Raw genomic sequence first — 25,492 nt, forward strand, 5'->3', positions numbered from 1 at the left:
AAGGCATCCATGATGGGGCGGCAGTTTGTTGGGGCCTCTCTGGGACCCGAAGAGCCCCAAATCATGCTGAAGCTTCAGACTGGGACTGGTCAACACGTATCAAATGTGTGCTCTGCACTAGGCACTGTGCCCCAAAGGGTTAGTGCTGCTGCACTCTGAAATCAGACCCCCTGATTGGAGGCCTGGCCACACCACTAACTAGTGATACGACTGTGGGTAAGACAGCCACCCTCTCTGCCCAGGCTCCTCTCCTGTGAGGCCTAAATAAGCTGATTCACGTGACGTGTCTAGAACAATTCCTGCTGTCAGTATTAGCCTTCACCTAATGGGAGCTATACGCTGTGACCTCAAGCACATTACTCAACTTCTCAGCACCTCAGTTTCCTCATCTGTGAAATGGGCCTCATGACAGTACACACGCCTCACGGCATTATTACAAGGATCGAAGGAACTCATTTACGGAACGTGCTTAGATTCTTAGAAGAACACCAGGCACAAAGTGCTCAATAGCAATATCTAAAATGTATTTTGTTGCAGCTGTAAACGTGAGTTATGGTAATCATCTGTTTTTCTCGTTGACTCTCCTCACCTGTAAGGTCTGGGCTCTGCCGACAGGCCTGGTGCCTGGGTTTGAATCCTGCCTCCACTGTTTCTTTGAGGAAATAATAATAATTGTCACTGTTCAGAGAATTAAAGGAGAAAGTAAATGCAAAAAAAAAAAAAAATCTAGAAAAATGACTGGCACAGTGTAAATTTCCCAAAATGCTTCTACTATGATTCCTGATTTACAGATGAGGAAACTGGGACTTGCAGAGGTTATGGAAGCTCATGGCAGAGCCAGGATGGGAACCCTACTCCCAAGCCCAACTCCTGACACCACCTGTGCCTCATTCCTCTCTGGACTCCAGGGCCTTGGCCCAGGTCCTGGCTCGTGGTGGGTGCTGGGGAAGTGCCTCTTGAAGGAGGCCCAGGGAACTGGTGGATTGACAGACCAAGGTTACCTGACCAGGAAGTGGCAGAGACAGACACGAATCTAGGGTTCAGCTCACTGTGCTAAGCTGGTTTGCTCCCCAACAGGGTATGTGGTGCCAACACATTGAGAGCCTTTCTACATGGTGGCCTGTGTCCCAGGAGAAGACATCAGTGACAGCTAAGAGTGGCCATGTGGCCCTCTTGGTCCAGTGGGCTCCGTTCTGAAGCAGAGGACACTGGGGTGCTTCCATCATTGTTCTGAGAGAACAGCTGGTGTCATCCAGGTGCCCTAAATAATAACTTCCCAGCCTGCCTTTCCAGCTTCACCCCAACACCCCTCCCAGCCCCTGCCCCCCGCCCTCTTCCTGTCTCCCAGTCATGACGTGTCTCCCTTTCATGCCTCTTGTGTTAGCACATGCGGTTCCCTGTGCCTGCCATTCCCCCTCCGCTGCCTGATGAGCCGCCTGGCGCCATGAGTCCCTCTGGGCTCCTTTATTTTTTACTTTTATTTTTTCTAGTAATAGAGGAGAACGTCCTCAACCCAATAAATGGCATCTATGAAAAACTTTTTTTGGGGGGGGGCTCCTTTAGCACTTATACAAGTTGAGTCAGTCATTTTAACCTTGTCTTCTTCCCAAAAAGCTTTGGGAGGAACGTGTTTTGCGTATTTCTGTGCTGGTTTCCATTTGTGGCTCCAGATCCACGGGCGCTCTTCACCCTGCTCCGTGCCCATTCCTCTGTGTCCGGCCAGTGAGGAGGCCCCCCCGCCTCCCCAGGAGACTGGAGGGCAAGAGGAGAGCAAGGGGTGTCCTGGCTGGCTGTGGCCCTCCAAGCACAAGCCTCCTCTCCTCACCTTTCAAGCCAGAGGACGGGAAGGACCTCCACTGTTAACTAGCCCCAGGTTCTGCACGCTCCCCTGTGGTTCCTCTGCCCCCTGTCCGTACCTTTGTAAAGAGCCCCTTTACTAAAAGCGCTTCAGATTCCTGACTTCAGTGGTCTATCTGCTCATCCTGCCAACCCTGACTGGTACGGTCCCTTTGAGCACTGTGTGCCTTAGAGCTGGCTCGTCCCCCCAGACATGAGCTCCTGAAGGGAGGGGCCATGTCTCAGCCAGTCTGCTTCTCCCTGCACAGAAGCGGCACCCAAAGACACGGGACGTGTCCTTGACTTGGAAGGCACCAAAGTACCAATACTGCCACACACAAGGGGCGGAATGAAGGAAGCTGCAGGAAATCACCCGTGCATTCACTCGTGCTCGCTCAACCACGAGGGCTCACTGCAGGCCGCGTGTGCAGGCTCTGAGGAAGACAGCCTTCACGGAGCTGGCATTGCAGCGAGGGCAAGCAAGCGTAAACAGGCAAGAGCAAGCACCCTCCTCACCCCATCTCAGGAGGCGATTCATTCTAGGAAGGAGACAAAGCAAAGCAAAGGGTTACAAAGTGATGGGGTGGGGGTGCGGTTTTAGAGACGTGGTTGGGGGGGCCATTGGGCAGAGAAGGATGTGCAGGAGCCAGGTCAGGGGGCGCTTGGTGCAAGGACACGCCACACGGAGGGACCAGGAGCTAGCAAGGCTAGGGGGTGGGAACAACCTTGGTCTATTGAAGCCAAGAGGCCAGGGCAGACCGGGTGCAGGGGAGACTCCTAGGAGTGGGTGGGGATTTGCTTTCTGGTAAGGTCCATCCAGCTCTGGGCTGTGAGAAGCCCTCAGGGAAGCCGCTGCCAGGGCCAGGGCCCACCAGCCGCCACCTCCTGAATGGTCCAGCAGGAGGCCCCATGTGGGGCACACTCTCCTGTTCTCTCAGTCCTCACAATAACCTCATGAGGAGGGTCTTTCTATCCCCATTCCACACATGAAGAAACCCGAGGTTCAGAGAGGTTAAGCAACCTACCCAGAGTCACATAGAGTCAGAGAAAGAACTGGAAATGAACCCACATCTGCCTGACCTGCAGGCCAGAAGAGGTTTTCCCAGGACCAGCACAGCCATTTGCCAAGGGCTTCCTCATCAGTAACATTGGCCCTGCAGGGACAGGCTGGCAGGAAGACCCAAAGCTCCAGGCTAGGGGGAGGGGCACCCCAAGGCCACACATCGATAGGGAGGGACCTGGGGTCCAAGCCTGTTTCTCTCCACGGCCCCCTGCCCTGTGAAAAGGGGAAATGGGAGGTGAGCAGGAAAGCCGCACCATGCACATCCCACCACCCCCACCCCCGCCCCATGCCCGACACTTCTGGGGCCGGGGCGCACTGGCTAATGGGCATCATTTCAGCCCTTTCATTTCTAGAGAAACTGTGCTGTCATAAAAACTGTCATTTTCTATGGCTCATGCAGGATAATCAATGTGCTGGCTGCCCAGAGGGCTGGGAATGGCAGTATCTGGGCACGTTCGTGAAGATAAAACCAGCCTCTCTTTCTCTGCCATTCCAGTGTTTTCCAAGCAAACACAGCCCTCTTGTTTGAGAGCATTGGCCTGGGGTCCCAAGAGGCCCCAGCGCAATGCATTGCTCCCCCAGCTCAGGGAAGAACGGTCTCTCTTAGCCCAGTTTCAACATGTCATAACCATGTGACCTTGGGCACAGCATTTTCCCTCTCCAAACCTCAGTTTCCTCATCTATAAAATGGGGGCAACTATGTCTGCCTCACAAGGCGGCTTAAGTGGGATGACATATCTTAAACCTCTGCCATGTAGGGGTGCTTAAGAATTGTGGCCATGACAGTGATGGTGCTGGGGGTGATAGTGATGCCTGTCACATTTTGGAAATGGGGACACTGGGGTCAGAGAAGGAGATGGGCTCCCCCAAGTTCACACAGCAAGTCAATGGTAAAGCTGGGCCTACAACTTGGGTTTCTAGGCCAGAGCCTTTGCTTGTTACCATTGACTCAGAGGTCAGTGGTAATAAGTGAGTTTTGTTGACTCCATCCGTGGGCGGGCACTGTCCTGCATTATCTCATTTAGTTCCCACAGTGTTATTATTATTCCTACTTTGCAGATGAGAAGGCTGAGCTCAAAGAGACGAGGTGACCTGCTCAAGGTCACACAGCTTGCAAGCAGTAGAGCCCGACTTTGACCCGGGGTGGTCTGTGCAGAGCTGCAGCTCTGGCCTCTGTGCTGGTGTCCATGAAGATCAGCTGCTGAGGGTGGAGATCAAGGCTCCCAGCTTTGCGCAGACGCCCTCAACCCTGCCACAGGCTGGCCTATCGTCTCTCCCATCTGGTGAGCTGAGGAGGACAAGGTGAGCTTGGGTCCAGCTGCCACCCCAAAACCCAGCTCATGGGCTCTGGAGGGCAGAACCCCCAAGGGCGTCCTCAGAGAGTGTATGCTGTGTGTCCAGTCCTGCCCAGACAGGGAAATTGAGACCTGGGAAGCTTGTGAGGTGTTCACAACCCAGGCGGGTAAAGGAAGCCTGGCTCAGAGGCTGGAGGAGTCTGAGAGCGAGAAGGTGGGTGGGAGAGAAAGAGGAGGCTGGGGCCTCTGCTCCAAACACCCCAGAGTCTCCTGCTGGCACATGACCCTAAGGACCTCTAATTCATCATGCTGCTATACCCTCACAACAAGCCGGGAACTGTGGTCCCATTCTGCAGGTGGGGATATCAAGCCTCACAGAATCAAAGTGGCTTGCTCAGGCTCACTCGATTAAGAAGAATGTGGACTTGAACCCAGTTCTCCCAATGTCCAGGCTACTCTTTTTCCCCTGCTTAATTCATTTCTTGCTTTATCGGCTCTTTTCTCTCTTGGTCTTTTCTCTGCAAGTTACCGACTTATCTGCCCTCCTTGTTCCTGGTTTGGCTACACGAGACTGTAAGCGTCTTGAAGTCAAGAATCTCCTTTAACCTGCTCCCCCCATATGTCTGGAGCCTATCACAGCAACAGGCACAAGGCTAGAAACCAGCGGATGTTTGGATTGTTGAAGGAATTGTAACTGGACTACAATTTTTTACATTGATGCCAGTGGTCAGCATGGTCAGTTTGGGGCTTTTTGTTATTATGAAAGGATTCACTTGAGTGATTCATTATGCAAATATAAAGGTGAACAGGGGAAAGTGATGTATTATAAATGTATTTTTTGTTTATTTTTCATTAACAAAATTGCTCCACTTCTTGATATATAGGGCTCTGGGGAGTGCTGGACCAATTCATGTAAGGATACCAGAGGTCTTCTCACAGGGAAGCACTGGGAATCCAACCCCTGCTCATTGTGGTGTAAATTTAGAAAAATGTGGGCAGACTGCAGTAGCTCTGAGTGAAGTCCAACGGTAGGAGAAGCTCCAGGGGGCTCCAAAGAGAAGTTGTCTGGAGGAGAATGATGAGCTAGTGATCTGAGCTCAACATCAGGGGTGAGGAGAGAGACACATGGGACTTCAATCAGCTTTTCAGTCAAGGATCATGGTATATTTAAGGGAAAATGCAAACATGAAAGAGTCACCAGTCCTCAACCTCCAACCTCACTACGGAGCACAGTGTGGGTCTGCCTGTGGTTTACACTCTAGGGGTCTGTCCATCAGGGTGGAACTGAGAGGGAGCTGAAACCCTACCTGCTGCTGTTGTTTCAGCCCCTGCCACATGGTGTCACTGTTGAAGACTGGTCCCGCCCCTCTTGTGGGGTTCCCAAGCTGCGTCCCAGGGATGCCAGATGCCAGGCATCCTACCCTCCCTGCTTACAGCAGCATCAGGACCACGATGGCGATGACCATGAGGACTCCAGCCAGGATGCAAAGGCCCAGGAAGACGATGTCACTGGTGTCTTGGGCCACCATAGCCACGGGGCCCTCCAGTGCCTCTGCCTCGTCCCTGCGTGGTGCTTCCTGAAGGTGCTCGGCTGTAGCAGCATAGGGTCCCAGCCAGTGGGAGCCGGACAGCAGGTGGACAGAGGCCTCCTTGCGCCGCGGCTTGCAGCGGACCTCGTACTCGTGGACGTCCTCCTGCCCACCCGCTGAGAAGTCGATGTACAGCATGCTGACGATCACTGAAGTGTTATTTCTTCTCTGTGGGGGTCAAGGGGAGACTTGCTCACACCTGAAGGGGTCACGGCCGACCCTGTTCCCCTGGATATGCGGGGACTCAGTGCCAAGGGGGCAGAACCCCCAGGAGCCTGGGTTCCAGTCCCAGCTTGGCTACTGACTCCCCACTCGGAGACTCAGTGTCCCCACCTGTAAAGGGGGCACTATGAGGGTGTCTGGAAGGACAATATCAGATTTGATGGGTAAACGTTTGCTCTGGCTTGAAGGAGGTGGGGTCTATGAAAGATACTAACAGTAATATCAGGGATGCTTGCCATGTTCCAGGCTCTGCATTTTAAGTGCATCATCTCATTTAATTCTCACAACAACCCCCTCTCATTGGTACCATTAATATCTCCATTTGCCAGATGAGGAAAATGAGGCCCAGAGGTTAAATCGCTTGTCTGAGGTCACGTAGCACACAAGCGGCAGGGAACACATTCTCTTCCAGATGCACACGATTCGTAACTGTGCTCTTAACCATCATGCCTCACTCAAACCAAAGAATGTAGAACCAAAGGGGAATTTCAGAGCATCTGGTTCAATCTCCCTTCCTTGGCAATTGACAGTTGTGGCTACCTCCCACACCCTCTGAGGAGAACCGGTGTCCTGAATTTTTGTGACACAGAATTAGAAAAAGAAAGAACCTGAGAGTGGAAGGGACCAGTGAAAGGGCCAAAGTAAATCTACATAATAAAAAAAGGAGAGGGAAAAGCACATAAAACGGGCCTGTGGGAAAGTTTCAGGGGTTTTTGATGAGTGAGACTTGAGGAGGAAAGAACGTCCACACAAATGTGGTGCTGTGGTTATGAAATCAAGTCTCTGTGGTTTTTAAGAGATGCATAGAAAGGTTGTCATGGCTTCTGGCCATTTGAACTGCGCCTCTTTGAAAGCAACTCAATGCAGAGACTGGTCCTCATGGGTCTAGGACGTATAAGTGTTACACTCAGAATCCATGAGTCTAAGGTTCTCAGCTTTCACGTTTCCATGATATTGATGCCAAGATTCTATGATTATGTGGCTGCAGGTTCTAGGGGTGGTTCTGTGACTCTGAGACCCTGAGTGTCTATATGAGTTCTTCGTTCTAGATTTCATGATTTCCTGCTTCTGGGGTTCTCTGTCCTCATCATTTTATGACTCTATGGAATGTGGTTCTGCCCTCATAGAAAACCGCTGGGGGATTTAGGGCACAGAGTAGAGGTGAGGGCAGATCATCTTGGCAGCCAAGACTGACCCCCACTTCTCCTCTACTCAGGCCAAAAAGACAGTGGCTGCCAGGAGGCTGGGGAAGCAGAGGCATACATTCAGTGAATGCTGGGTAGTGGGGAAATGTGGTTTGCTGGAAAGCATGTGATTCTGCTGTACCAGCCTGATGAGTCCCCAGATACCAAGGCTGGGGTGTTCTCCCTGATAGAGGCCACTGTGCCTTCTCCCCCTTTCCCCTTCCCAACCTGTCCCTAAGAATACAAACATCCAGGGTTCTTGGGCCACTGCCCAGTGACTTTGAGGGTTCCAGGCCTCCAACATACAAGGATAGTAAAAAAATTTCCCTTGTATGCCTTTGGAGGGAGGCGGATCCTACCTCTTGAAGGGCCCTTTTGTTTTGCGGAGCCCAGGGACAGATTTGGACCACAAGGTTGGTAGGGGGGTGGGCAGGAGGCAGCAGCGCTCGAACAGCTCTGTGTGTTAGAGGGGTGGGGACCCGGTGGCCCTGGGGAGCTCCAGTGGGGAGGGGCGACAGCAGGAAGGCTGCTAGGAAAGGCCAGTCCACAAGGTCTTAAAGGAGCCTCCAGTAGGGGCTTTTGGTTGTCGCCAGGTTGTGCAGCAGGACCACCCTTCTCCATCTCGCCTACTTGAGTTCTCTTTTGTGTCTACACTGAGCAAGTCTGTTGAGGAGATGCCAAGAGGGGCTGAGCTCCACATCCAGGCTGGTGCAGCGACCAGAGCCAGGAAGAGAAGCTGAGTTCTCGGGTCTGGCAGGTGTTGCCTCTCGCTGGGGATCAGAGCCCCTCCCTCGCGCCTGCCCTCCTGCTCCAGCCCCTACCTGAGACTCAGTGCCGCAGGTGTCAAAGCGGGCCTGGATCCGGAAGTTGCTGCCAACTTCCTGGGCGGCACAGCTCCGGCTGCCCAGGTAGACTTTGGTCCGTTCTAGAGGGGCCAGCGCCTGTGCGGAGATCAGGATCTGGAAGTCCGTGCGAGAGCAGCTCACGTTCATGGGCACCACTGGGGATGGACGGGAGGGGGAGCTGGAGGCCATGGGGGCAGGCGGTCTGACCCCCGTCCTCTCCAAGCCCCCACCCAGAGGATGGTGGATGGAAAACCGAGGCCCAGAGAGGGGATGGCTCTTATGCAGTCCTATGAGGATGTTTTACAAGCGTTACTCCATGTAACTCCACCGGGCTATGAGCTCCAGGGTGGGCACCATGTCTATTTCTCAGCATCCTCTGAACCCAGCAGAGCGCTTGGCAGGTGCAGTGAATGCTGAATGAACGAATGAATGAAGGAAGGAATGTTCTTAATGATAATGGAAGCTACTATTTGTTGATCGTGTTTGTCATATACCAGGCCATTCATTCAATCATTTCACCAGTATTCACAGCCCACTTTGTGCAGGCACTATTCCAAACACCAGGTACAGAAATGAAAAGAAAAAACCAGCCACAAATGCCTACCCACTTGGAGCTTACATTCTAGTTGGGTGAGGGTACAATAAATATGTAAAACACACCTAAGTGTCAGAGTAGTCTAAAGGAAAATCAAGCAAAGAAGAAAGACGGGGAGCAGGGAGAGCAGAACGTGTGCGTGGGTGGGGGTGGGGTGCTGCCGTTTGAAAAGGGTGGTGAAGGAAGCCCCATTCTCCCTCCTCATGACGACCCCATGAGGTGGACATGACTAAGCCCATTTTACAGTTTTGGGACCCAGAGCTCTGAGAGGTGAAATTGTCTGCAGTGGCCAAGCTGGGATTTTAACCATCGAGTCTGTAAGATTCCCCAGTTCCTGGTCTCTCCACCCTACGGCGTGGCCCCCTGCACCCCTTCCCAGCCAGGACGGTGTGACTCTGTCTGGGACTATGTGAGCTGGTGTGTGCACGCCTGCGTGTGTGCATGTGGGCCGTGCTTGCTGGGGCAGGGGTGAGGGTGGGGCAAGGAAAGGAGGCGGCTGGAAGGAGGAAAAGGACAGAGCTGGCAGGCAGAGGCCTGGAACTCTCAACTCCACTCCGGGAAATGCCTCAGACGTATTTCAGACTCTGGTGTGTGGGCAGTCGGGGATTTGTGGGCCTGCCGTCTCTGCGATGATCTTGGTGGCGCTGAACTGTGTGTCACCCTGATTGATGCTGAGGCTGTCCTCCAGCCGGGAGGCTGCCTGCAGCCTGGGCCACATCTGGAGCCTGGCCCAGCAGGAGTGCCCTGTCTGACCCTGGGCTCCCACAGGCATCGGGGAGGGAGGGGGGCAGGTGGGCGTCGGGCTCCTGCCTCCGGAGCAGGAGCCGGTAGTGGAGCTGCCCCACCCTCCATCTCTGGAGGCCCCCGAAGAAGGGGCTTGTCCAAAATCGCACAGAGCTGGGAGAGGACCCAGGCCCGGAAATAAGAGCATCAGAGAAAAAGGGACTTTACAGCTCCTTCAGCTGATATCTTCATTTTACTAAGACCCACAGAAAGAAAGCAACATGCCAGCCCGCTGTGACAGAGCCCCATGGCACCTGGCTCTCCAAGTGCTCTCCGGGAAGGGGGTCACTCTAATAGAGCGACAGTTCTCCTCCAGGCTGATGGAGATATCTGAGGCCCGCAGAGGGAGGGTCTGCCCAGGTCACTTCACTGCCGCTAGCTTTCTGCAGCTCTGCTGTTTCCTTCCGCATTGCTGGGCCCCCCAGACTCCTCTTGCACATGGGTAAGGAAAGAGGAAAGATTTTTTTTTTTTGGCCACGCCATGTGGCCTGCGGGATCTTAGTTCCCTGGCTGGAGATCGACCCCAGGGAAGTCCCGAGGAAAGATTTTTTGAATGCAGAACAGGCCTAAGACATACAAGGGAAAGAAATCCACCCACAGCACAGATGCCCTCAGAGCCAGGCACTGTGACCTGTGTTACCTCATTTCATCTTAATGACCACCTGTCTAGGGCATTCATCAACCCCTCCTACAGGTGAGCCCCATTGGAGGTCAGTAAGTGGCAGCATTTGGATGTGGCCCCAGTCTGTCTGAGCTCAGCCCTGGGCCTCCTCCCCAGGCCCTGCTCAGTCACACAAAAGGCAGGGGTGTGAGTTCTAGCCTTGGCTGTGCCGCCCAGTGCCTGTGTGACAGCAGTGAAGTCTTTCCTCTTTGCACCTCTGTTTCTGCACCCGCATAACAAGGGGCTCTAGCCTGGTCAGGCAGAGGGCAAGATGGCTCCAGAGCACAGGCACTTCTGGGCCCATGGCCCAGGGAAGGGTGGTGAGAGGAGGGGATAGATGATAGATGCTGTCAGATGGCAAATCTAACTGGCCCTATGGAGGATGGAAAAGCTGAGTGCCAAGTACCCCAGCCAACTCTGCAGCTAGGCATACCATATGACCAAGTTCAAAATAATGACACCAAGAAGAAGTCCTTTGAGGTCTTCCGAAAATGCTTTCACTTTTCTGATACAGGGACATTTGTGGCTAGCACCTCCCCTACCCTCTTCCAGCCTTGAACATGGACATGATGCCTGGAGTTGTGGCAGCCATCGTGTAGTCATGAGGCTGAGACTCTCAGACATACCAGCTGGGACACTGTTGAGTCCCTGAACCAATACAGCAGCTGTCTAGCTCTAGACCTCTTGTTACATAAGGAAACCAAAAGTCATTTTTTTCAAACCACTGCCAGTCAGGACTTAATGACTGTACAAGCAAGGTTGGTCAGCATCTCCACAGTTGTATCAATCATGTACCATAAATAGTATTATCATAATTTGTGTATTATCCCTGGATACAGAGGATCAACAATAGTACAAGTGAGGCCAGGGGCCCATGGAGGAAGGAGACAGGTAGGGAGAAATTAGGAATTGCGGATTTGGAAGCTGGAAAAATAGGTCACTCTAATAGTGAAAATAAGCCAGGGCCATATTGGTATGGCCTCAGAGGTCCCAGGGTGGGAGTCGGCAGTGGTGTAGCCACCTGAGAAGTTGGTGGGATGGAGGAAGGAGGAGGAGGAAGGGCCTGGGACCCCAGCCTCACCTTCCCCCACCAGCACACCCACACCCTCTACCCCAGCTGACCTCCAATGTAGGCCACAGAGAAGCCCCTGCGGGTGGTGCTACGGTCTGTGTGCAGCAGAAGCAGGAGCTGGTTGTGGCTTGAGGTGACCGGTGGTGGCAGGTGGTGGCCACACCAGTTTCCCAGCAGGGGCGCCTCCTCACTGGCCCCATCAAAGGCCGCCAGATGGTCAAAGTCACAGGTCCTGGTCAGGCTGTTGGGCCCCTCCAGTTCCAGGTCCAGGAAGAACACCTTGACCCGGTAGCCAGGAGGCAGGCGGATGGTCCAGTGGCACCGGATGTTGTTGGGGTAGGAGCTGGGGTACTGTGGGCTGGAGAAGTTGCCCCGCACTGCTGTGTACACCTCCTGGCATTCTCCTGAATTGGGGAGAGCAGGACAGGAGGAGCAATGGTGGGAAGGGTGGAGACCGTTACCCTCTGCAGCTATGGCTTGGGCAGCATGCACTACTGGGGTCCTAAAACCACACAGGCAGTCTGTGGGCACCACGGCCAGAAAACCACACAATTGATCCCAAAGCCTGCTTTAAACTGAAACTAGCTGAAAGCTGGGACTCTCATTCCAATTGGTAATTCATTTCATGAGTGTTGACCCTGATAAGAATTCAATAACAACGCCTAATACCTGTCCTCAGAGTTGAGTCCAAACTTGGACTTGATAGACAAGGTGGTTCATGATCTGACCTTGCTCCTTTTCTCACTGCCCCTCACCCAGCCCTACCTTCCAGCCTCACCAAACATCTCCTAGCGCTACAAGCACACAAACCCTCTCTGTCCTCCAGGCCTCTGCACGTGCTGATCCCTCTGCTTGGAACACCCTTCCCTTCCTTCTGTCACTGGCTAACTCCTTCAAAGCACTGCTCAATTCTCTCCTCCTCCAGGAAGTCATCCATGATTCTCACTGTTAGCACAGATCACACTGTGTTGTCATCATCTGTTTCCTTCTCCATCTCCTCCACTAGGCAGATTAATTCCCAAGGGTTCATTCATTCATTCGTACAAACATTAGCTGAATACCTTCTATGTAGCAGGTACAAAGATAAATCCATAGGAACTCACAGTCAGGCAGGGGAAATCAGCATGCAAACCACGTACAGAAGTGATGTGTTTGATCATTGCTATGAAAACTTCTCCAAGGAGTTGAAGAAAGAATAATTCTGAGTCCATCAGGGAGTCTTCCCAGATGAGGCGACATCCTTGTGCCTTGGCATTGGCCAGGCAGGGAAGGCTGTGCTAGAACATTTCAGGCAGAGAAAGAGCGGGCAGGGCAAGGCCCAGAGGCAGAAAAGTACAACCCCTCCACAACCCCACAAGCGTGATGGGGAGGCAGGAGGCCAGCACACACAGGGAACTCGGGGCACAGCGCCAGTCCTCCTACCTGAGAAGTAGTAGGCCTTGAAGCCCCGGCCTCCAATGTTAAAGTCAGACTTGAAGACCACCTGCAGCTCGTGGCCCAGCGACACAAGCGTGGGGGGCCTGGTGCTGCCACAGTAGTGGTGCCCGTGGGTGGGGCCGGGCCCCCCGAGCACGGCCACGTAATCATAGGTGCACTGCTCACTGGCCTCCACCTGGAAGTCCACGAACACCAGCTTGACGGTGGCGGGGCCAGCGGCCCGGATCACCCAGCGGCACTCCACGTTGTTGGGGTAGTTGCTGGGGTGCTCGGGGCTGCTGAGGACCCCGGATAGGCCCGTCAGGACGCCACCACACACATCTGCAAGGGAACCCGCTTGAACTGAACTTTCTCCCTCTCCGTGGCCCCCCCCCACCTCTCCCTTGGGAAATGCCACTCCCACAGGTCTTGGCGCGAACCTCGTCACCACCCCCTGAGCCCTTGTTAAGGGGAGAGCACCGGCTATCGTTTTAGACCATCACCATAGCCCCGTAAGGAATGCACTGTGGTTTTCCCTGTTTTACAGCTGAGAGACTAGAGGCAGAGGCAAGTTAAATTTTAACTTACCTGTGTGAGTTTGGGTTCACCCAGGCAGAGCCCGAGACAAGGATTTGAGCCCAGATAGTTTCTTTTGGGAGAGACAGGGGACCGCAGGTGGGCAGTGAGGGAATGAGGGTGGGGGAGTGGGGCATTCAGACACCAACCCCCCAGAATCCAGGCTGAGTGCTGCTGGGGGTATAGGTGACCTGCCAAAGCTTCAGAAAAAGCCCTCGAGGAAGGACATGTGGAGATTGGCAGGAGCCACTGCAGTGGCAAGGACCCAAGGGACAGGGCAGAGCCCTGACAGCAGGTTACCCAGCTGGAATCAGGGAGGGTGGGATCTGACTAACCGCAGAGTCTGTGCACTTGACCTTGTGAGTCTCACTGTCCCCTCCTACCAGGCCAGTGGGGCATAGAGGCTGAGGCACCTGAGACCAGGAGTGTAATCAAACATCCCTAACCGATGAAGAAACTGAGGCTTAGCAGGAGGATCTGATGAAGTGGAGATAGGCTTGAAGTCTGAAGACAGGTGTCCTCTCAGCTCTGTCTTCTATTGCTGTGTGACCCTCAGCAAGTAACCCAGGCTCTCTGAGCCTCGTGGGAATATTCAAAATCCTAAGACCTGTTCAACCTGATCCACCAGGCTCACACTCATGCACAGTTTGAGAAGATCCTGGTGAAAGCCCGTGGGAAGCTGGTGTGGCCAGTACAACAGGGAGCAGGGAGACGGTGAATGCCAGGACTAGCTGCAGGCCACCAGCAGGGAGGGGCCCGCTTGGCTGTGTCTCCCGAGACTGCAGAATCTCACCCCGACATGGCCGTGTGAATGGAGCATGTGCTGAGCGGCTAGGGACTTGAGTCCTATCCCAGAGTCTCCCCTTTCCGGATGTGTGGCCTTCGGAAGGCACATTCCCTCTCTGGTCTCAGATGTGTTGTTTGTGAAATGAGAGGGCGGGTTTTGACAGTCTGTGAGATCCCTCTCCCTTAGCAGAGGCTTTCAAAATGTGCTCTGGGGCTCCACAGTGACCCTGGAACATCTATTTGCAGGCTTCTGGTGTAATGTCATTCTTATTCTGTATTCAAACTATTTTTTTAAATTCAATGAAAGATAGCATCCACAGTCACATATGTTATATGTAAAAATTTTAACTAATTGGAGGCCATCAATATTTACTTATGTTTTCAATGATTGGCTTATAATAAGTAAATGTTAAAAACATGAACTTACAGGAACGAAATTATGTCATTTGTACAGATGTGGATGGGCCTAGAGACTGTCATACAGAGTGAAGTAAGTCAGAAGGAGAAAAACAAACATCGTGTATTAACGTATATATGTGGAATCTAGAAACGTGGTACTGATGATCTTATCTGCAAAGCAGAGATACAGACAGGGACGTAGAGAGCAAATGTATGGATACCAAGCAGGTGGGGATGTGGAGATGGGAGGAATTGGGAGGTTGGGATTGACATTTATACACTATTGATACTATGTATAAAATAGATAACAAATAAGAACCTACTACATAGCACAGAGAACTCCACTCAATTCTCTCTGGTGACCTAAATGGGAAAGAAATCTGAAAAAGAGTAGATATATGTATATATATAGCTGATTCAGTTTGTTGTACAGGAGAAACTAACACAACATTGTAAAGCAACTATACTCCAATAAAAATTAAAAAAATATATGAACTTATAAAGTAAACGCTTACAACAAACATGCTGCCTTTATCTCTTTTATATATCAGGGATTAACATAAGGTCCATTTGATATAAGGGTACTCCTGTTTCTAAAAATGTTGGAAAACATTGTACATGGTATTACAACTTTGATGTCCTAATAGTCTAAAAATCTAGGGATCTAAAATTCCACCACTGTGATTAGATCTGTCTGCGGTTCTTATGTTTTAGCATTCTACAATTCTATGCCTCCAAAGCCCTCGGGGGCTGGTGTCTCACCAGCCCGCCCCCAACCCCGCCACCCGGTTACTTTTGGTGAACTCTGTGTGCCAGGAGCCTCTGTGGCGCCTATTGCTTGAGCTGATGTGAGGGAGGCCTCTGGCTTTGGCCTTGGGAGAAGGGAGGAGGTTTGAGTCTGTACAGAGAAGCCTGAGGAAGGAGGAATGAGTCAAGGAGAAAGGCAAGGAGGGAGAGGCCTCTGCTCCCCTCATTAGCCTGAGGGGTAGGCTCCACCCCTGGCTGGGGAAGGGAGAGGTTAGGGACCATGACGTAAGAGGTGAGCTCAGGAAAGGCTTTGGGAGGGAGAGCATCGCCAGCCCCACGTAGACCTTCATGCACCTTCCACACCCAAGGACATGAGGGGGAGAGGGAGGGACTGTCGTGCCTGTGACATAAGAAGATGCTACTGAGGAATCAGGAGCAGAGACAGCACAGTGTCCCCTCCTGTGTCCTGATGCCATGCATGTGGTGAGAAGGACAAGGATAGGAGAGCACAAGAGGCCTGGTTCCTGAGCACAGTGAGACCCTCTGGGGGCTCCCAGAATAATGGAGGGAGACAAGGGGAGTGTTGCCGTCAAGCTGGGAACACACAACCACCAAGGCTACCAACAGGGGCTGCCTACGAGAGCAGGGGCATCCCGGTTACACAGCAGCCCACACGCTAAGATGCCGAGACTCTGCCCGTCTCACCTTACCCCGCCGCCCTCCCCACATCGCCCCCCAGGGCCACCCTTTCCACTGTCAAGTCCCCCTTGCCTTTCTGGTACCCCGCGGAAAAGCCTCGGCTGGCCACGTGCTTGTCTGAGTGGAAGACCACAGACATGACGTGCCAGGCGGAGGTGAAGGGCGGCGGGGGCACCTGGCCGCAGAACCTCCCCAGCAGGTTGCCCTGGTCTCCGGAGGCCCCGTTGTAGATCTCCAGGAAGTCAAAGCCGCAGGTGTCGTGGTACTCCAGGTCGAAGGCGTGGAAGGTGAGTAGCACAGAGGAGCCCTCGGCCACCACGATCAGCCAGCTGCACTCGGTGTTGTAGGGGTAGAGCCTGGGGAAGTTGGGACTGGAGAAGTTTCCAGAAGGTGCTGAGAGCACACCCCCACATTTAACGCCTGGGGCGAGAGGGAAGAATGGCTCAGAGTCAGCGCTGGGGTCTTGGGTGGTGGCCCAGCTCCGAAGCAGGGACTTCGCGATGGGATGAGGGAGCATGAGGTCATGGCCTTAAGTCATTTGTTCATGTGTTTGCTCATTCATGTACTTATTCTTCAAACACTTTCCAAACATTCTTTTATTCATTCAACAAATACCGTTTGAGTGCTAGGCATTGTTCTAGGTACTGGGGTTACAGCAGGAAAAAATAGACAAAATTCTGGTGGGGAAGACAGACAGTAAACATAATAAGGAAAATATAGAGCATACTAACTAGTGATAAGTGCTCTGAAGAACAATAAAGCAGGGAAAGGAGGTAGGAAGTGTCAGGTGGGCCTGTAAGTTTAGATAAAATAGTACTTGCTATATGCTAGGCACTAGAGATGTGCATTGGAGAATTCAAAAATTAAGAAGAACATTACCTGCTCCCATCCTGAGTGAAAATATGCACCGTCTATTACAAAGTTAAAAGTATATTCTTATATGCACATATTTGCTTATGTTTTGAAAAAGAAAACAATGGAAGGAAACTAATAAAAATGGTTCTTTGTCACAGGAAGGAGTAAGCAGAGGGGAGGAAACAGGCATGACTGTTAGACCCTCTTTTTTTTTTTTTTTTTTTTTTGGCCACACTGAGTGCCATGTGGAATCTTAATTCCCTGACCAGGGAAACAGTTCCAAGTAGGGAACCTTAGTTCCCTTCCTGCTTTGGAAGTGCGGAGTCAACCACTGGAACTCCGGGGAAATCCTAGACGTCTTTAAATGCAATTTATTTTATAATTTTGACTTTATAATCATGAGTAATTTTTAATACAATTTTTAAATTTTCAAAAAAATTTTAAGTAATCCTTAAGTATGCCAAACTAAAACAAATAAGCTTAACTGTATGTCAAGTTGGAGGCACACTTACATGGGAAAAAATGATTTCAAATGACATTGAAATACAGTATTTTGACTGTACATTCCTAGTGGAATAGATCCCAAAGACAAAACAAACCACAAAGAAATATTAAATTATATTCAGTAGACTATTAGTAGTAATAGTGAATACTGTTATTTTACAATATTTTATATATTGGAATAAAGGAAGCATGTTAATGTCAACAGAAACTAAGATTTGCAGTGTAAGAGGAGAGCAATACAAAAGTAAAATTAAAAACCTAAGTAGAACTCTTGAGATCCTTAATGTGAATTGAAAACATCAGTATAAATTTAAGATTTATTTTTATTTCTAAAAATATTAATTTCCTAGCTTTGTTCACTAAAAAGCCTAAAAGCAATGACATTCCAGTAGTATTTTGTACCCCTTGGACTTAGATTAGGATTATTATGTCCAACTACATTAGATTAGGATTGGTATGTCCAACTTCAATGAACCAGGGCTCCTTAGAGAAATAGTTAGTCTAGGGCAGGAAATACACAAAATACACTTGGGACATCTTGTCACACCAGAAAGTAAAGAAGCTATCAAAAATGCTGGGATTGTGTCAAAAGACACAGGAACCTGTTTGAAGGGGCTCTCACGGGCTAAAGAAGGTACAATTTGAGCTTCAAAAAAGATTTATTGGGACTTCCTAGGCGACACAGTGGTTAAGAATCTGCCTGCCAATGCAGGGGACATGGGTTCGAGCCCTGGTCCAGGAAGATCCCACATGCCTTGGAGCAACTAAGCCCGTGCGCCACAACTATTGAGCCTGTACTCTAGAGCCCATGAGCCACAACTATTGAGTCCGTGTGCCGCAACTACTGAAGCCCACGTGCCTAGAGCCTGTGCTCTGCAACAAGAGAGGCCACCGCAGTGAGGAGCCCACGCACCACAAGGAAGAGTAGCCCCTGGTCACCTCAACTAGAGAAAGCCCGTGTGCAGCAACAAAGACCCAATGCAGCCGAGAAACAAATTTAATTAATTAATTAATTTAAAAAAAAAGAATGAAAAGGTATCTTAAAAAAAAGATTTATTGCAGTGGGTTGAAACCCATCAAATATATAAAAATTCATGAATTCGTAACACAACTAAAAGAAACTAAAAAGGAACTTATTGATTTCCTTTAGAGATTGCTGTGGCACGAACTTATTTCCTTCTTGATACATAGAGAAAGAATTGAGCATTTACTTTGCCTTTCCTAATACAAACTATACATATTTCAGGATAACCAAATAGCTGGTGAAGAAAAATTGTTATTCAAAGAAGACTACAGAGAGGATAACAACACTAGGAAAACATAAGTTTGCAAACCTTAATGAGACCATCCTCATGGTTGTCTGCTTTACCTGCTGAGAAAAAAGGTGAATGATGAGAGAGAAAACCTAGATGGTTGAATAAATAAATATTCTCTGTAAAATTCTTTCAACTTTGCTAATGTTTAAAAATTTTTATAATCAAAAAATACCAAAAAAGTTACCTTTACAGGGAACTTTATAATGGATGGATCAAGCTAACAACCCCTGAATCCACTGACAAGTCTTAACATCAAAGTGAAACACTGGATAATAGGTGCCTGATGAAACACCTACAACATCTACCTGGGGAGGTAAAAAATAAAAGGAACCTGAATCTAATGGAGTCTCTGGATCTGTCTACCAGTTAGAGTGAATACAGAAGCTAGAGGAACAATTTAAATGACACCATGAGGACACATTCAGCCAAATCAAGAATGTAGGAAATTCTAATGACCCAGGTGCTTCAACAGTAGGGAAGGTGGTGGGGGGAGACACAACTGTTAGGTCAAAAAAGACTCAACTAGAAGAAAACATAGTGGGTAAGCTCCTTGACATGGCTCTTGGCAATATTTTTTGGATTCAACACCAAAGGCAACAGAAGCAAAAATAAAGTGGGACTACATAGAATTAAAAGCTCTGCACAGCAAAGGAAACCTTCAATAAAATGAAAAAGAAATCTATGGAATGAGAGAAAATATTTGCAGGTCATACATTTGATGGGGGTAAACTCCAAAATACATAAACAATTCATACAACTGAATAGCAAAACCAAAACAAAACATAACAACAAGAAAAAAACCGGTCTGATTTAAAATGAGTAGAGAGGGACTTCCCTGGTGGCACAGTGGTTAAGAATTGACCTGCCAATGCAGGGGACATGGGTTCAATCCCTGGTCCAGGAAGATCCCACATGCCGCGGAGCAACTAAACCCGCGCCCGCAACAAAGAGTAGCCCCTGCTCGCTGCAACTAGAGAAAGCCGTGCAATGAAGGCCCAACACGGCCAATAAATAAATAAATTTTTTAAAAATAAAAATGATAAAAATAAAATGAGTAGAGAAACTGAATAGGCATTTTTCCAAAGAAGGCATACAGATGGCCAACAGGTACATGAAAAGGTGCTCAACATCACTAATTATCAAGGAAATGCAAGTCAAAACCACAATAAGATATCACCTCCCATCTGTTAGGATGGCTATTATGTACAAGACACGAGATAGCACATGTGAGTGAGGATGTGGGAAAAAAGGAACCTTGTGCACTGTCGGTGGGAAGGTAAACTGGTGCAGCCCCTATGACAAACACTACGGGGGCTTCTCAAAAAATTAAAAATAGAACTCCATCTGATCCAGCCATTCCACTTTGGGTATATTTCAAAGGAAATGAAAACAGGATCTCAAAGGGTTATCTGCATTCCCATGTTCATTGCAGAATTATTCACAATAGCCAAGATATGGAAACAACCTAAGTGTCCATCAGCAGATGAACGGAGATACATATGACATGGAATATTATTCAGGCTTAAAAAAGGCACCCACTCTGCTATTTGCAGCAATATAGATAGGCCTTGAGGGCATTATGCTCTGTGAAACAAGCCAGACAAAGAAAGACAAATACTGCATGGTATCACTTGTGTGTGAAAGCTAAAAAATCAAACTCACAGAAACAGAGAGTAGACAGGTGGTTGCCAGGGGAGAAGTCGATTAAAAAGAGAGAGAGAGACTTCCCTGGTGGCGCAATGGTTGAGAATCCCCCTCCCAATGTAGGGGACACGGGTTCAAGCCCTGGTCCAGGAAGATCCCACATGCCACAGAGTAGTTAAGCCCATGCACCACAACTACTTAGCCTGTGCTCTAGAGCACACGAGCCACAACTACTGAGCCCACATGCTACAACTACTGAAGCCCACATGCCTAGAGCCCCTGCTCCGCAACAAGAGAAGCCACCACAATGAGAAGCCCACGCACCACAACAAAGAGTAGTCCCCGCTCGCCACAGCTAGAGAAGGCCCGTACGCAGCAACAAACACCTAACACAGCCAATAAATAAATAAATAAATTTATTTTTAAAAAAACAACAGAGAGACAGAGACTCAAGAGTTAACCAAAAGCAACATGTGGACCTTGTTTGGATTCTGATTTGAACAAACCAATTGCAATAAGATATATACTTTTTGCAATAATTGGGGAAAACTGAACTGAACTGAGTATTAGATAAAATTAAGGGATTATATCATTATAATAATATTGGGACTATCTATGTATCTATCTATGTATCTATGTATCTATGTATGTATCTATCATCTATCTATCAGAGATACACTCCGAAATATTTATGGGAGAAATAGTATGATATCTGAGATTATCTTTAAATTTCTCCGACCTCTCCACGCAAAATGGGGGTAGGGGTAAGATAGAAGAACTAAGAAAGGCAGAATGTTGTTAATTGTTGAAGATGGTTGATGGAGACATCGGGATTTATTATACTATTTTCCCCACTTTGTGTCTGAAAATTTTCATAGTTAAAAACTGAGGGACTTCCCTCGTGATCTAGTGGGTAAGAGTCTGAGGTGCCACCACAGGGGGCCCAGGTTCCATCTCTGGTTGGGGGACTAGATTCCACATTCATGCCACAACTTAGAAGTCAGCATGCTGCAAGTAAAACATGCAGCAATGAAGATCTTGTGTGCCACAGCTAATACCCAGTGCAGCCAAAATAATAATTTTTTTTAAAAGTTGAAAAAAAGGCCAATGAATTCTCAGTCACCTTCTCAGTGAGGCTTCCCCCAACCACCCTACTTACAACTGAAACCCTCTCCTCATCCCTACACCCCTTCTCTCCCTTTTCTGCTATATTTTCTCCATAGCAACCATTACTGTTGAATGTACTATTTATTTCCTTATTTGTTTGGTTCACTGCCAGTCTTTCTCCACAAAACTGTAAGTTCTATGAGAGCAGGGATTCTCATCCGTTTTGGTCTCTGCTGTCTCCCAAGCACCTAGAAGAGCTCCTGGCACAAAGCAGGTGCTCAGTGTATATTTGCTGAATGAACAAATGAGTAAACAATCTTATATCATCCTCACAATATTCCCATAAGATAGGCAGAGCAGGTGTTATTGACTCCATTTAACAGATGAGGAAACTGAGGCCCCAAAAGGGAAGTTACTGCTGTAGCTGACATCTTTTGTTTTGGTCCACCTAGTACCCATTCCTTCTCCTCTTGGAAGAACACACCCCCGAATTTAGACACCGCTCCCTTCCCTTGCCACCATGTGGTCACCTCCCTCATCTTTCCCTGGCCTACGGGAGGACACAGGATATTAGCTGGGCAATCCTGGGGCCCCCACCACTGCCACAGTGACTGGCCTGTGGGGTGGGCCCATGCCACCAGAGTTCTGCTGCAGAATGCCTGGATAAGAACCCTTTCCTCCCTGGTGCCTAGGCTGGGAGAGAGAGCCCTGCTGGGACCATGCTCAGGGCCTATTGAGAGAGCTTGTCAGCAGATGGCAAGAACCCTATGAAAAGAGGAAATGGCCCGGAACCCATGCTGCCCAGCTCGGGTACACTCCTGTCTCCCTGGTGACAGAGCCAGTGCATTTCTCTTCTTGCTTAAACTCATGCAGATTGGGTTTCTGTCCCTTGCAACCAAAAGCATCCTGAAGAATATACTTAAAGTTCCTGTAAGAGAAACACATTTGTCAAGCATGTGCCCTGTACAGGCCTGTGTTGATTCAGAATGGGCCCCTCTCTGGGGAGCTTACAGTTTGGGGCTAAGATGGGGGGGCCGTTAGGCAAATGAGACAAAGCCATGCAGTGTGATGGTGCTGGGGCCACCTGGGGGCTCTGGGGTCCAGAGGGAGGGAGGCCAGCCTTGCTGTGGCCAGCACTGTTAGGGAAGGGACACGGGGGAGGTGATGTTTGAGTCTGGCTAGAAGTAACAAGAAGGCTTTGTGAGTTGGGGAAGATTTGGAGGGAGGAAATGGCATCAACAAAGGCTCAGACTCACAATCACCTCACCTCCCTGAGCCTCAGTCACGCATCTGTGAAATGGGGATAATGACCTTGCTGGAGGGCTGTGAAGGTGGATGAGATAAAACTGTGCAGGGGCTGAAAGAGGCACAACCTGTTCACCTCAGGGCTCCCTGCCTGGCCCCAGGGGCAGGCCCGGGTGGGAGCAATGTCTGATTCATGCCTTTATGGCAAGAGGACAGAGGGACATCCTGTCCAGTGCCTGTTCTTGTCCTTTGCCCAGCCTTGCCCACTGGACGGGAAAAGCTGTGAGAAGGTTGGAGCAGAACTCCTGCGGCCTAGGAGGCCCCAGGCACCTGCACAGGTAGAGGCCTTGTCCCCCAGGGGTCACCCCAAGGCCCCTGAAGCCCCGGTGGCTAGAAATGGGAACAGTTAGCTTTTCCCACCACCCAGGCATGAGGTGAGGCCCCTGGGTGCCCCGCCCATCTCTGCCACCAACTAGGTGACTGGCAAGTTACGTTTCCTTCCTGAGTCCCATGTGAGCCTGCAGGAGGACAAGGCACTGGCAGCCTCTGGCTGAGCCTCCACTGCATGCGCGCCCCTTGAAGACCAGTGAAATGATATTGCCTTGGTTTCCCAGACAGGCACACAGTGCTCAGAGGGCTGGAGCAGCACAAAGTGACCCAGAACCAGGGTGCCAGCAGAGGGTTCTAAGATCTCCAAGGAGGGAGCATCTGAGGCCAATGAAGGGATATGAAAGTCTTCCTGGAGGAGGTGGTATTTCACCTGAGCTTAACGGGTGAGCCAGGTGTTCTCAGGTGGAAAAAGAAAAAAGGGACCTTCCAGGCAGAGCACATAGGAGGTGACAGCCGTGAGGGTGAAGCATATATGCAGAAGGGGGTGTGATCCTCTGCCAGCGTGTGGGATGCCCAAGGGACGCTGGGAACCGAGGCTGGATGTTATGTAGAGATTGGAGCCAAACCTGGGAGGCCACTGAATGCCTTTATAAGGAAATTTGATTTCACTTGGCTGGCGATGGGAAAGTACAGCAGGCTCTCAGGAGGAAAACAAGGACTCCTTCCAGCAACAAATCTTTCATCGTTCTCTGAGCCATTCTCTTAGCCCTTGGTAAACATGCAGCCTCGGACGGGTTACTTAACATCTCTCTTCCTCAGTTTCCTCATGTGTAAAACAGGGGACTAATATCCACCTTGAAGTTTGTTGTCAAGATTAAATGCATTCATACATGGAAAGCACGCAGCACATAGTAGGCACTCAGTAAATATTGTCTTTCCCCATCTCAGGAGCAATACATCCTCAACTAAGCCAACTTCCCCACAAAGGGCCTTCTGCTTTCTGGCCTCCCACATAGAAACCTCCTGAGACCCTGCTGCCACCTGCCGCCCCTCTGCCCCCCCCTCCAGGTTCCTGCCTGTCCGCAGCAACGCCTACCTTTCATGGCTTGGGCCTTAGGGCCTGGGCCCAGCAGTGCCACTGCCAGCAGCAGACAGCACCCCAGCTCTGCCAACATTTCCTCCCTGGGTGCCCCGCAGGTCTGCTGAGCTCGGGGCAGGCCAGGACCTGAGGGTCTGGAGCAGGGGAAAGAGAGGTGAGGCTGAGAGGGCCTCCAAGTTAATGATGGTGTGAATAATTCATCAGCCCCTCAAATTAGTAAGCGGATCCCCAGGTGCTTCCTTCACTGCACCCCAAGGTGACGGATCTAGTGTCACCAGGCTGACACTTCGGAGATCTGCGCTGGCCACACTGGATGGGGAAGGGAAGTAACTTAGGGCTGGGAGGGAATTAGGTGGTCGAGAAAGGGCACGACTCGGGGGGCCAGGCAGACCCGGGATCCTCCCCGGCCCGCCTCCAGCTTGCCAGGTGACCTTGAACACGTCATCCAACTCCTCTAGGTCTTGGCCTGACTCATCCGTCCAGCGGGGCCAATTCAGCCCTGCCTATCAGGCTATTGTGGAAAGGAAATGTGGTAACGCACGCTAAAGCACACAGTGGGCACTTGCTGCAAGGTTCCCTGTCCCCCACCCGTGGGAAAGGGGGACAAGCATCCCTCATACATGCTTAGATGAGCTCAGAGGGAGGGCGAAGGCAAGAAGGCAGCAGGAATAACAGAACGGGCACATCGTATAGGACAGCTCCCAGCGCCATCACGGATCTGGGCCGCAGTGTAAATTCTGGCCTAGAATATTAAACGGTCACCTTTTTATGGATGCACAACCTGGCTTGAACCTCACTATGTGCCAAGCCCTGGGCTAGGAGCTGGGCCACAGCAATGCTCTCAGGGGCTCTGTGTCCAACAGGAAACAGGATTTTTCAATTTTCTCTAGGAGCCCTGTCTGGTTCAGTCTGGCCCGAGGCACATTTCCTAAGCTCCTTCTCTGTGCAGAGCCTGCGCCAGGCGTCGGGCATCTGAGGTAAACATGGCATGTTCCTGCCTCCCGGTGAGGAGCCTGGGCTCTGGATTGATGCACCAGAGCTGAATCCCAGCTCTACCCCTCACTGCTGGGCTCGGAAGGTGCCTCTCTGAGGCCTCGCCCCCTGGACCACGACAGGAGAGCAGTGCCTGCAGCTTGTGGAGAGGATTAGAGGAGATAATGCAGGGGAAGCCCTGGCCAGTGCCTGCCCGGTGCATAGGAGCGAGGAGGATTTTTACTGACCTCTGAGGAACTCAGACGTCCATCTGCCAGACCACGTGTGGCCTGTGGCCCATCCTTTTGTCAGGAGGTCCCCAGGGAGCCCTTTGCTGCCAGCACAGGAGGGAGGCCACCTGGAAGGTGTTCAGCCAAGAGCATCAGGAACGGTCCAGCCTGAGGGATTGGCTTACCTGTGGGGCCTGGTTGGCAGGAACAGAAAGCTTCCATGTCCCGGGCAGTCTGAGGGGACGGGAGCCTTAATTAAATACCTGCTATGTGTATGAGAGAGGGCGCTACCCCGGTGCCTGCTGAGGCCTGGGCGTGGCGTGGAGCTTCCCAGGCCTGTCCTTGTGTTCCCCAGTTTCAGAGGCACCTACTGGACTCCGCATCTTGCAGAGGAGGAAGCGGAAGCACAGAGGGTTTGAGCC

The 25,492-nt window shown here is 50.6% G+C and overlaps 1 protein-coding gene across 1 annotated transcript; it reads right to left on the reverse strand.

Moving 5' to 3' along the window:
- Nucleotides 1-5,438: 5,438 nt before the first annotated feature.
- CDCP2 (CUB domain containing protein 2) lies at nt 5,439-23,944 on the reverse strand. The gene is made up of 6 exons (XM_057707691.1): nt 23,866-23,944; nt 15,841-16,188; nt 12,568-12,903; nt 11,196-11,549; nt 8,011-8,189; nt 5,439-5,951 (listed from the first exon to the last, which is right to left on the reverse strand). Exons 1-6 carry the CDS (start codon nt 23,942-23,944, stop codon nt 5,625-5,627), a joined length of 1,623 nt encoding a protein of 540 aa, XP_057563674.1. The 3' UTR covers nt 5,439-5,624.
- Between the last annotated feature and the right edge of the window lie 1,548 nt (nt 23,945-25,492).

Source organism: Hippopotamus amphibius, chromosome 1, assembly GCF_030028045.1.
Source record: "Hippopotamus amphibius kiboko isolate mHipAmp2 chromosome 1, mHipAmp2.hap2, whole genome shotgun sequence".
In the NCBI taxonomy this organism is placed as follows: Eukaryota; Metazoa; Chordata; class Mammalia; order Artiodactyla; family Hippopotamidae; genus Hippopotamus; species Hippopotamus amphibius.